Source organism: Pseudophryne corroboree, chromosome 12 (assembly GCF_028390025.1).
Source record: "Pseudophryne corroboree isolate aPseCor3 chromosome 12, aPseCor3.hap2, whole genome shotgun sequence".
NCBI classification, from domain to species: Eukaryota; Metazoa; Chordata; class Amphibia; order Anura; family Myobatrachidae; genus Pseudophryne; species Pseudophryne corroboree.
The window spans coordinates 41852723-41864321 of NC_086455.1; the positions used below are offsets into that span (position 1 = coordinate 41852723).

At 46.0% G+C, this 11599-nt stretch overlaps 1 protein-coding gene across 2 annotated transcripts in view; it reads left to right on the forward strand.

The window, feature by feature from the left end:
- Positions 1 to 10985, forward strand: part of GPR132 (G protein-coupled receptor 132) — a 30648-nt gene extending 19663 nt beyond the window's left edge. For both annotated transcript variants that reach the window (XM_063946525.1, XM_063946526.1), the window contains exon 2: positions 9753 to 10985. In XM_063946525.1, the coding sequence (XP_063802595.1) occupies positions 9762 to 10877 (1116 nt within the window). In that variant the 5' untranslated portion in view covers positions 9753 to 9761 and the 3' untranslated portion in view covers positions 10878 to 10985. The remainder of the gene's footprint in view (positions 1 to 9752) is intronic.
- The last annotated feature ends 614 nt before the right edge of the window (positions 10986 to 11599 follow it).

Consider the following 11599-nt stretch of genomic DNA (forward strand, 5'->3'; position numbering starts at 1 on the left):
CTGCTGTGAGGAAGGCTCCCAGGCTCTCCCCTGCACTACAGAAACAGGGTTACAACAGAGAGGGGGGGCACTTATTTGGCGATATGATTACATATGTGAAAATGCTATAAGGGAAAACACTTGTATAAGGGGTTGTCCCTGTATAATTATAGCGTTTTTGGTGTGTGCTGGCAAACTCTCCCTCTGTCTCCCCAAAGGGCTAGTGGGGTCCTGTCCTCTATCAGAGCATTCCCTGTGTGTGTGCTGTGTGTCGGTACGTGTGTGTCGACATGTAGGAGGACGATGTTGGTGAGGAGGCGGAGCAAATTGCCTGTATTGGTGATGTCACTCTCTAGGGAGTCGACACCGGAATGGATGGCTTATTTAGGAATTACGTGATAATGTCAACACGATGCAAGGTCGGTTGACGACATGAGACGGCCGGCAAACAAATTAGTACCTGTCCAGGCGTCTCAGACACCGTCAGGGGCTTGTAAAAACGCCCATTTACCTCAGTTGGTCGACACAGACACAGACACGGACACTGACTTCAGTGTCGACGGTGAAGAAACAAACGTATTTTCCTTTAGGGCCACACGTTACATGTTAAGGGCAATGAAGGAGGTGTTACATATTTCTGATACTACAAGTACCACAAATAAGGGTATTATGTAGGGTGGGAATAATCTACTTGTAGTTTTTCCTGAATCAGATAAATTAAAGTGTGTGATGATACGTGGGTTTCCTCCGATAGAAAATTATTGGAGGTATACCCTTTCCCGCCAGAAGTGAGGGCGAGTTGGGAAACACACCTTAGGGTGGATAAGGCGCTCACACGCTTATAAAAACAAGTGGCGTTACCGTCTCCAGATACGGCCGCCCTCAAGGAGCCAGCTGATAGGAAGCTGAAAAATATCCTAAAAAGTATATACACACATACTGGTGTTATACTACGACCAGCAATCGCCTCAGCCTGGATGTGCAGCGCTGGGGGGGCTTGGTCGGATTTCCTGACTGAAAATATTGATACCCTTGACAGGGACAATATTTTATTGAATATAGAGCATTTTAAGGATGCATTTCTATATATGCGAGATGCACAGAGGGATATTTGCATTCTGGCATCAAGAGTAAATGTGATGTCCATATCTGCCAGACGATGTTTATAGACACGACAGTGGTCAGGTGATGCAGATTCCAGACGGCACATGGAAGTATTGCCGTATAAAGGGGCGGTCCATAGGACCTGGTGGCCATGGCAACAGCTGGAAAATCCACTTTTGTTACCCCAAGTCACTGTCTTTTCAGTCTCAGTCCTTTCGTACCCATAAAGGCAGGCGGGCAAAAGGCCAGTCATATCTGCCCAGGGTTAGAGGAAAGGGAAGAAGACTGCAGCAGGCAGCCCATTCCCAGGAACAGAAGTCCTCCACAGCTTCTGCTAAGTCCGCAGCATGACGCTGGGGCCATACAAGCGGACTCAGGTGCGGTGGGGGGTCATCTCAAGAGTTTCAGCACGCAGTGGGCTCACTCGCAAGTGGACTCCTGGATCTTACACGTAGTATCCCAGGTGTACATTGGAAATTCGAGACGTCTCCCCCTCACAAGTTCCTGAAGTCTGCTTTACCAACGTCTCCCTCCGACAGGGAGGCAGTATTGGAAAAAAATTCACAGGCTGTATTCCCAGCAGGTGATAATCAAAGTACCCCTCCTACAACAAGGGAAGGGGTATTATTCCACACTATATTGTGGTACTGAAGCCAGACGGCTCGGTGAGATCTGAAAGATTTGAACAATTACATACAAGGGTTCAAATCAAGATGGAGTCACTCAGAGCAGTGATAGCGAACCAGGACGATATGGTGTCACTGGATATCAGGGACGCTTACCTACATGTCCAAATTTTGCCCTTCTCACCAAGGGTATCTCAGGTTCGTGGTACAGAACTGTCACTATCAGTTCAGACGCTGCCGTTTGGATTGTCCACGGCACCCCGGGTCTTTACCAAGGTAATGGCCGAAATGATGATTCTTCCTAAAAGAAATATGGACGCTTTCCTGATAAGGGCAAGGTCCAGAGAACAGTTGGCGGTCGGAGTAGCACTATCTCAAGTAGTTCTACGACAGCACGAGTGGATTCTAAATATTCCAAAATCGCAGCTTTTTCCGACGACACGTCTAATGTTCCTAGGGATGATTCTGGACACAGTCCAGAAAAGGATGTTTTCTCCCGGAGAAGAAAGCCAGGGAGTTATCCGAGCTAGTCAGGAACCTCCTAAAACCAGGAAAAGTATCAGTGCATCATTGCACAAGGGTCCTGTGAAAAATGGTGGTTTCTTACAAAGCGATCCCATTCGGTAGATTTCACGCAAGAACCTTTCAGTGGGATCTGCTGGGAAAATGGTCCGGATCGCATCTTCAGATGCATCAGCGGATAACCCTGTCTCCAAGGACAAGGGTGTTTTCTTCTGCGGTGGCTGCAGAGTGCTCATCTATGAAAGGGCCGCAGATTCGGCATTCAGGACTGGGTCCTGGTGACCACGGATGCCAGCCTGAGTGGCTGGAGAGCAGTCACACAAGGAAAAAATTTCCAGGGAGTGTGATCAAGTCTGGAGATTTCTCTCCACATAAATATACTGGAGCTAAGGGCAATTTACAAGGCTCTAAGCTTAGCAAGACCTCTGCTTCAAGGTCAGCCGGTATTGATCCAGTGGGACAACATCACGGCAGTCGCCCACGAAAACAGACAGGGCGGCACAAGAAGCAGGAGGGAAATGGCAGAAACTGCAAGGATTCTTCGCTGGGCGAAAAATCATGTGATAACACTCTCAGCAGTGTTAATTCCGGGAGTGGAAAACTGGGAAGCAGACTTCCTCAGCAGGCATAACCTCCACCCGGGAGAGTGGGGACTTCAGCGGGAAGTCTTCCACATGATTGTAAACCGTTGGGAAAAACCAAAGGTGGACATGATGGCGTCCCGCCTGAACAAAAAACTAGACAGATATTGCGCCAGGTCAAGGGACCCTCAGGCAATAGCGGTGGACGCTCTGGTAACACTGTGGGTGTACCAGTCAGGGTATGTGTTCCCTCATATGCATCTCATACCAAAGTACTGAGAATCATAAGAAGGAGATGAGTAAGAACGATACTCGTGGTTCCGGATGGGTCAAGAAGGACTTGGTACCCGGAACTTCAAGAGATGCTCACGGAAGAACCGTGGCCTCTACCTTTAAGAAAGGACCTGCTCCAGCAGGGGCCTTGTCTGTTCCAAGACTTACCGCGGCTGCGTTTGACGGCATGGCAGTTGAACGCCGGATCCTGAAAGGGCATTCCAGATGAAGTCATCCCTACCCTGGTCGAAGCCAGGAAGGATGTAACCGCAAAACATTTTCACCGCATTTGGCGAAAATATGTTGCGTGGTGTGAGGCCAAGAAGGTCCCTACAGAGGAATTCCAACTGGGTCGTTTCCTACATTTCCTGAAAACAGGACTGTCTATGGGCCTAAAATTAGGGTCCATTAAGGTTCAAATTTCGACCCTGTCGAATTTCTTCCAGAAAGAACTGGCTTCAGTGCCTGAAGTTCAGACGTTTGTAAAAGGGGTACTGCATATACAGCCTCCTTTTGTGCCCCAGTGGCACCTTGGGATCTCAATGTTGTTTTGAGTTTCCTAAAGTCACATTGGTTTGATCCATTCACCACTGTGGACTTAAAATATTTCACATGGAAGGTGATGATGCTATTAGCCCTGGCTTCAGCCAGGCGTGTGTCAGAATGGGCGGCTTTATCATATAAAAGCCCTTACTTAATTTTTCATTCTGACAGGGCAGAATTGAGGACTCGTCCTCAATTTTCTCCTTAAGGTGTTTTCTGTTTTTCACATGAATCAACCTATTGTGGTACCTGCGGCTACTAGGGACTTGGAGGACTCCAAGTTACTTGACGTTGTCAGGGCCCTGAAAATATATGTTTCCAGGACGACTGGAGTCAGAAAATCTGACTCGCTGTTTAGCCTGTATGCACCCAACAAGATGGGTGTTCCTGCTTCTAAGCAGACGATTGCTCGCTGAATTTGTAGTACAATTCAGTTTGCACATTCTGTGGCAGGCCTGCCACAGCCAAAAATCTGTAAATGCCCACTCCACAAGGAAGGTGGGCTCATCTTGGGCGGCTGCCCGAGGGGTCTCGGCTTTACAACTTTGCCGAGCAGCTACTTGGTCAGGAGCAAATACGTTTGTAAAATTCTACAAAATTGATATCCTGGCTGAGGAGGACCTGGAGTTCTCTCATTTGGTGCTGCAGAGTCATCCGCACTCTCCCGCCCGTTTGGGAGCTTTGGTATAATCCCCATGGTCCTGACGGAGTCCCCAGCATCCACTTAGGACGTTAGAGAAAATAAGAATTTACTTACCGATAATTCTATTTCTCGTAGTCCGTAGTGGATGCTGGGCGCCCATCCCAAGTGCGGATTGTCTGCAATACTTGTACATAGTTATTGTTACAAAAAAATCGGGTTGTTATTGTTGTGAGCCGTCTGTTCAGAGGCTTCTACGTTTTATCATACTGTTAACTGGGTTCCGATCACAGGTTGTACAGTGTGATTGGTGTGGCTGGTATGAGTCTTACCCGGGATTCAAGATCCTTCCTTATTGTGTACGCTCGTCCGGGCACAGTATCCTAACTGAGGCTTGGAGGAGGGTCATAGGGGGAGGAGCCAGTACACACCACCTGATCCTAAAGCTTTTACTTTTGTGCCCTGTCTCCTGCGGAGCCGCTATTCCCCATGGTCCTGACGGAGTCCCCAGCATCCACTACGGACTACGAGAAATAGAATTATCGGTAAGTAAATTCTTATTTTTCCACATTACGGCAGGCAAGAGTCCCCATTTTCCACATTACGGCAGGCAAGAGTCTCCTTTTTGCACATTACGGCAGGCAAGTGTCCTCATTTTCCACAATACGGCAGGCAAGTGTCTCCATTTTGCACATTACGGCAGGCAAGAGTCCCCATTTTCCACAATACGGCAGGCAAGTGTCCTCATTTTCCACATTACGGCAGGCAAGTGTCCTCATTTTCCACATTACGGCAGGCAAGTGTCCTCATTTTCCACATTACGGCAGGCAAGAGTCCCCATTTTACACAATACGGCAGGCAAGTGTCCTCATTTTCCACAATACGGCAGGCAAGTGTCTCCATTTTGCACATTACGGCAGGCAAGAGTCCCCATTTTCCACATTACGACAGGCAAGAGTCCCCATTTTCCACAATACGGCAGGCAAGAGTCTCCATTTTACACAATACGGCAGGCAAGTGTCTCCATTTTCCACATTACGGCAGGCAAGAGTCCCCATTTTACACATTACGGCAGGCAAGAGTCCCCATTTTACACATTACAGCAGGCAAGAGTCCCCATTTTACACAATACGGCAGGTGTCCCCATTTTACACATTACGGCAGGCAAGTGTCCCCATTTTACACATTACGCAGGCAAGAGTCCCCATTTTACACAATACGGCAGGCAAGTGTCCCCATTTTATACAATATGGCAGGCAAGAGTCCCCATTTTACATATTACGCAGGCAAGAGTCCCCATTTTACACAAAACAGCAGGCAAGTGTCCCCATTTTACACATGATGGCAGGCAAGTGTCCCCATTTTACAAATTCCGGCAGGTGGCAGATGAGGGTGGGTGGGGGGGGGGGGGGGAGAGAGAGGGAGAGAGAGAGAGCGAGAGAGACTCTGACATACGTTTGAAGCGGTTCTTCCCGCTCTGCGGCCACCTCTCCCTCGTCTTTACAGCGCCGGGCCTTGCTGCGGCTTGGCTCCCCCGCCTCCCGAGTACCCAGCTCGGAAGACGGAGTTTCGCAGGATGACGTGATTGCGTCGTGATGTCACGACGCACCCGCGCCATTCCGCGAAGCTCACCCCCCGAGCTGGGTACTCGGGAGGAGGGGGCATTCTAAGAGCACAAGAAGTGCCGCTGCAGGCGCCCCATGCAGTTGCACGGCTCGCCCGCCGCAAGAAACGGCACTGGATACAGTACTTCCTCTCTCTCGACTCGCAATTGATAGACGTCACTGTCACACAGCTATACAGGGAAACTGTCGGCTAAGGACAGATACTTTTATCACAGAAGTTATACGGAGGTAGTTACAGGGTAGCAAGGCTGTCTGACTGTGGCCTTGCTCTTTGTATTTCAGGGCCATCTATTCATATGGGCTCTTGCCCAAGGGCCCCAGGAGTATAAGGGCCCTAGGCTGATAGCTGAGGGTCCCCTCTTTCCAGGGGTACCAGATTTTTTAAATTCGGCCCTGGGGAACCGGAGATAGACGACTAGAAAGCAGTGGTTCCCATTGAAGCCTGTTAATTGCTCTTCCCAGCCAGATATCTTGGGTTCTGTCTGACTTAGAATTTTTCTGAGGGTATAATCCAAAAGCTGTGACTCTCCCCTTTTTGTGGACACTGGAAGCTTGTCTCTACTATGCCCAGAACCAGAGATATCAGCCTTCAAGAAGCTGGTTCCTGCTCCAGCTCCACACGCCTAATATGCAGTGTTAGATTTTCGTTGGTGATTTGCTCTGGCTCCTGAACTCTGATCCCCAAGTCTCCAAAACCTTCTGAAAGGTGCGACTCTCTAGTTTTTTTATCCCATTCAAAGCTAAGAAATATATTTTCAGGAACTTCAGATATCTGCAGTCAAGCAAGCTGCCCTCCCACCAGAAAATGATAAATATTAAGCCCACTCCACTATCCACCCCTCCCTTACGTATAAAAACACCCCCTACCACCCTGGAAGTCATGTACCAGGGCTTCTTCATTCAGCCCAATGCCCCCTTCTACAGTTTAGCCCCATCTGAGCAATGAACGAGTAATTAGCTGAAATTACTGCTCCAGGCCCTACATGCTGAGCTTAAGATAGAACACCGCCTACGGGACATCAAAGCTGCCGCTGATAGCACCCCCCACCCCTACGTCTGGAGGATGGGTAGGGGGCCCAGTGCATTGCTGTGCCCAGGGGCCTACACTGCTGTTAAGACGGCCCTGCCCCCATGCTGTGGGGACAGCAGCCACCACTGACAATGACTATTATGCAAAGACAGTAGATTTATTCTTTAACAGCACTAGCTATGATCATATAGATGAGAGCACTAGCTAATATATAACTTAATTATCGTTCCCACATCAAAGCTCCTGTGCAGCCCATCTCCCACCCACTCCCTCTATTTATCTTACAAAATTTGGGTCTTGTAAAGACATCCACTCATACCAACTGGCTCTTGGCTTTTGTTTCTCGATGTCTAGAGGTTCACTGAATACAATATTGGCAAGTTCCTCATCATATCTCTTTGATGGTTTCATAATATTTTACCTTACAGAATACCTTTTCTGTGGTCGAATATCAATGCTGGTAGCTTTGGGTTCAGATATATCTCCAGCTGCTAGCAAATCCAGTGACACATATTTGCTCTGCGATCATAATTATAGCTTTTCTGTAACTTCTACTGTTTCATTGAATATGACATCTCATGACTTGACAAGCTTTCTGTTATTCAGATTCCATAATCTGTAGTGTTTACTTTTATGACAATAGCCAAGCATGATGTACTTTATAGACTTTGACTCCAGCTTGTGTCTTCTCTCTTTTGGTATATGCATGCATGCCGTACTTCCAAAAGTTTTGAGATGTTTTACACTTGGTTTTCTTTTTAACCACACTTCAGTCGGTGCATTGTCTTATAAGGCTGTTGTAGGAGAACACTTTCTTAAATAACTTGCTGTAGACATAGCTTCTTCCCAAAAATTTTTGGCTAGGTCTGCGTCCTTTAGTATACATCTTGCTTATTCTCCACTAGTGTATTGTTTTCTCTTTCACTTACATTGTTCTGCCCAGAAGTATAGGCAATTGTCAATTGATGCTGTTTTCCATATTTTCTCAAGAGGAATTCTACCTCTCTTTTTAAATATTTTCCAGCATTATCAGACCTCAAAGTTTTTAGTCTGCGACCGGTTTGATTTTCTTCAAGTCTCTTATAGTCTGCAATTTTCTTTGCTACTTCAGTCTTCTCTCTGATGAAGTTTAAGTGTGTCATTCCTGTGAAGTTATCAATACATATAATGAAGTATTTGTATCTAACTATAAACTTGACTTGCATTGGACCACACACATCTGAATGTACTAACTGAAGGGGAACTTTGGCTCTGCCTGTTGATTTTGGAATGGGTGATGACTTTCTTTTCCTGTTATACAGCTCTCACATATGGGTTTTTCTGTATCAGTCACTGATATTCATGGAAACATCTCGTTCATCTGTCGTATCGAAGGTGACAAAAGCTTCTGTGTCAGGGTGCTAGTGATTCATGACTCAGTTGTCATCATCGCAAAGCAGTGCTGTGTAGTAACAACGTATAATTGGCAACATCTGGTGCAAGTTGTTATTATTGTCCCATTTCTATTGTGCACACTTGTACTTTCCTTTAGCAAGGTGAACTATGTGACCTCTTTGCTCTTGGAGACTGATGGAAATAACATTTGTTCCCATTTCTTGTAACATAAAGCATGTCTCAGATTTCTGTACCTTTTATTCTTGTCCCAGATCTTAAGCAGGCTTTAATTATTCCAAATCATCATTGCCAATTCCTTTAATTGTGATAAGATTACATGCTGTTAACTTGGAGAACCACTCTTTAGTAAAGCTAAAAAGCCATATTGCACCTGAATCTATATACCAACAATCTCTTATGTGGTCATCTGTGATACTCAGGGCTGGTGCATCTTTTCTGTTGCATCTCTTCTCTTGTACAGTATTAACATTTATTTGCTTGCAGTCAAATGTTTGTTCCCTATATAGCACTTGAATTTCTGATTTTGTCACTCTTTGTGTATAGTGCAGTGCTTGACTCACATGGCACAAGTTACTGGCGCTGCAGTAGCTTTCCTTGGCTGTGTTTGCTACTAACACCACAAATAAAAAGTCAAACTCAGAAGTTAAGTTCTGTAGCATGACTGTAGCAATCTCTTCATCTTCTACTTGCAATCCTACAGACAGTAGTTACTGAGAAATGGACATCATTCTGTCAATGTAGTCACTTATACTGCTGCATTCACATAACTTTGTTTTGTATAATACATATCTTAGATTAATCCTTCTCATAAGACCCCATCTTGGTATGCTGCCTGCAGTGCCGTCCACATGTCTTTTGCTGACAGTTGATATGATATATAATAGAGTACACGTGTTGTTCTATAATCAAGCCAGTTGTGCCCATGGCTCTCTCTATATCTTTCAGCTATAACAGTACATCTGCCAGCGTGAAAAGGTGAACTGCCACCATTATGCTGACCGTAGTAACAGCCAACAATGACATTACAACTTGGTGGACAAATTTAATTGCCCACTCAGCAGTGATGTCTAGCAAGACATACCATGCAGCCAATTAATAACTGTGGATGCTTACCAAAGTCAGTCACTTGGTCGCAGGGTCCATCAGCCAGTCATTGGGTCGGTCAGGTATGTACTAAGCCTTAGACTTGGGTCTGGTCTAGCATAAATTGATTTCCCATTCAAAAGTGAAAGGGGTAGGGATGCAACAAGTGCTGTAACCAGTAGCAAACAGTCAAACTTTTAATTTCACTAGTCTAAATGGCAATAGACCAATTAAAGCTAATACTAGTTACCAAACATATGTTCTGCGTGCCACGTATTAATAAATGAGCCTGTGTTATGGAAGCAAAAATCTGACTTCTTGTACATGTAATATTTTTTATTATTATTTCAGGAGCTACAAATGAAGCAACACATTACAAGAGGCACCATTCTCTGGCATCTAAATACTACAATGGTGAATTTAAATAACAACTCAGTGAATGAGTCACAGTGCAATCCACCATATGAGGACAGTAAAGATTTTGTCGTTATATTGTATAGCTTAGTCCTGGTAATTGGACTGCCAGCTAATTTCTTGACTGTATGGTTGACACTTCTACAAATATGTAGAAAGAATGTATTGGCCGTGTATCTGTTTAGTCTATCACTAAGCGAACTCATGTACCTCGGGACCCTTCCTCTATGGATCCTCTACGTGAAAAATGGACACAAGTGGCAGTGGGGACCTATGGCATGCAAGATTACAGGATATATCTTTTTCAACAACATCTACATTAGCATCCTCCTCCTGTGCTGCATTTCTGTGGATCGATATTTGGCCGTGGAATATGCACTGGAGTCCAGAGCGGTGCGGACACAGAAAACGGCCATCATTGTCACTGTTGTTGTATGGACCCTGGTGGCACTTATCCACTGTCCAGTCTTCATCATCAGCGACGGTAACCAAACGGACAACCAACAAACGTGTTTTGAAACTTTACCAATACCGCTATACATAGCTCATTTCTATGTAGCCAGGTTCCTCATTGGATTTTTCATCCCTTTATCAACTCTAATTTATACTAACTATGTCATAAAGAAGAGGATCGAAAAAAGTCTCAGCTTCACGGACAAGCAGAAAAATAAAGTCAAATGTTTAGCTATAGCCATAATAACCATATTTCTGATCTTTTTCGCTCCGTATCATATTATACTGCTGGCCAGGGGTGTTTCTTACTACTTAAAGGGAGAGTCAACAAACTTTTGTGATTTTGAAGAGAAAATGTATACTGCGTATGCTGTGTTTCTTTGCCTGGTCACAGTAAACAGTGTGGCGGATCCTTTTATCTATGTACTAGTCAGTGAGAACGTAAGGAAGGACATCTGTAGAGGCATGAGGGGTTGGAGAAGACAGCTTTCCATTACCAGGAGTAAAAGTAATTTCCCTCACACGCAAAACTCCAGAGATCTGCTCAAAGAGTCCTCTACACACAGGGGAATAATGGAATGCAGGACAGGTTGCGCTTCGATGGATTAATTCGCCATAAAAAAAGAAGCCAATTCGGTGATCAACTTTTTGTGTTATATTTATGTCCTGTTTATTTAAGAAAAGAGAAACAAAACGATATATATTATATGAAATACACATATTTTGGTACTGTTGTATTTTATTACTAGGTCTGCTTACACATCGTAGTACAATTATTACATTTCTGCTTAAATTATTACTTCCATTTTGTAAAAGACTTTGGGGGTCATGTTGATCGTAGCTGTGCTAAATTTAGCACAGCTACGATCAGCTTGCCTGACATGGGGGGACGCCCAGCACAGGGTTAGTCCACCCCACATGTCAGTCCGCCCCCCCCCCCCCCCACACACACACAAATACAAAAGCATCGCACAGCGGCGATGCCTTTGTATTTGAGAAGTAACTCCCGGCCAGCGCAGCTCCTGCGTCTGGCCGGGAGTTAATTGTCGCTGCCACTGGCCGCAGCGGCTGCGTGAGACATCACGCAGCCGCCACGGCCCGCCCCCCCAATGGTCCAGCCACGCCTGCGTTGGCCGGACCGCTCCCCCTAAACAGCTCCCTCCCGCCCAGCGACCGCCTCTGTCTCAGAGGCGGTCGCTAGGCAATGAATGCTGGCATGCGCCAGTGCACTGCGGCGCCGGCGCATGAGCAGTTCCGACCCGATCGCTGCGCTGCGACAAACTGCAGCGAGCGATCGGGTCGGAATGACCACCTTTATTTCCTATTTGGAG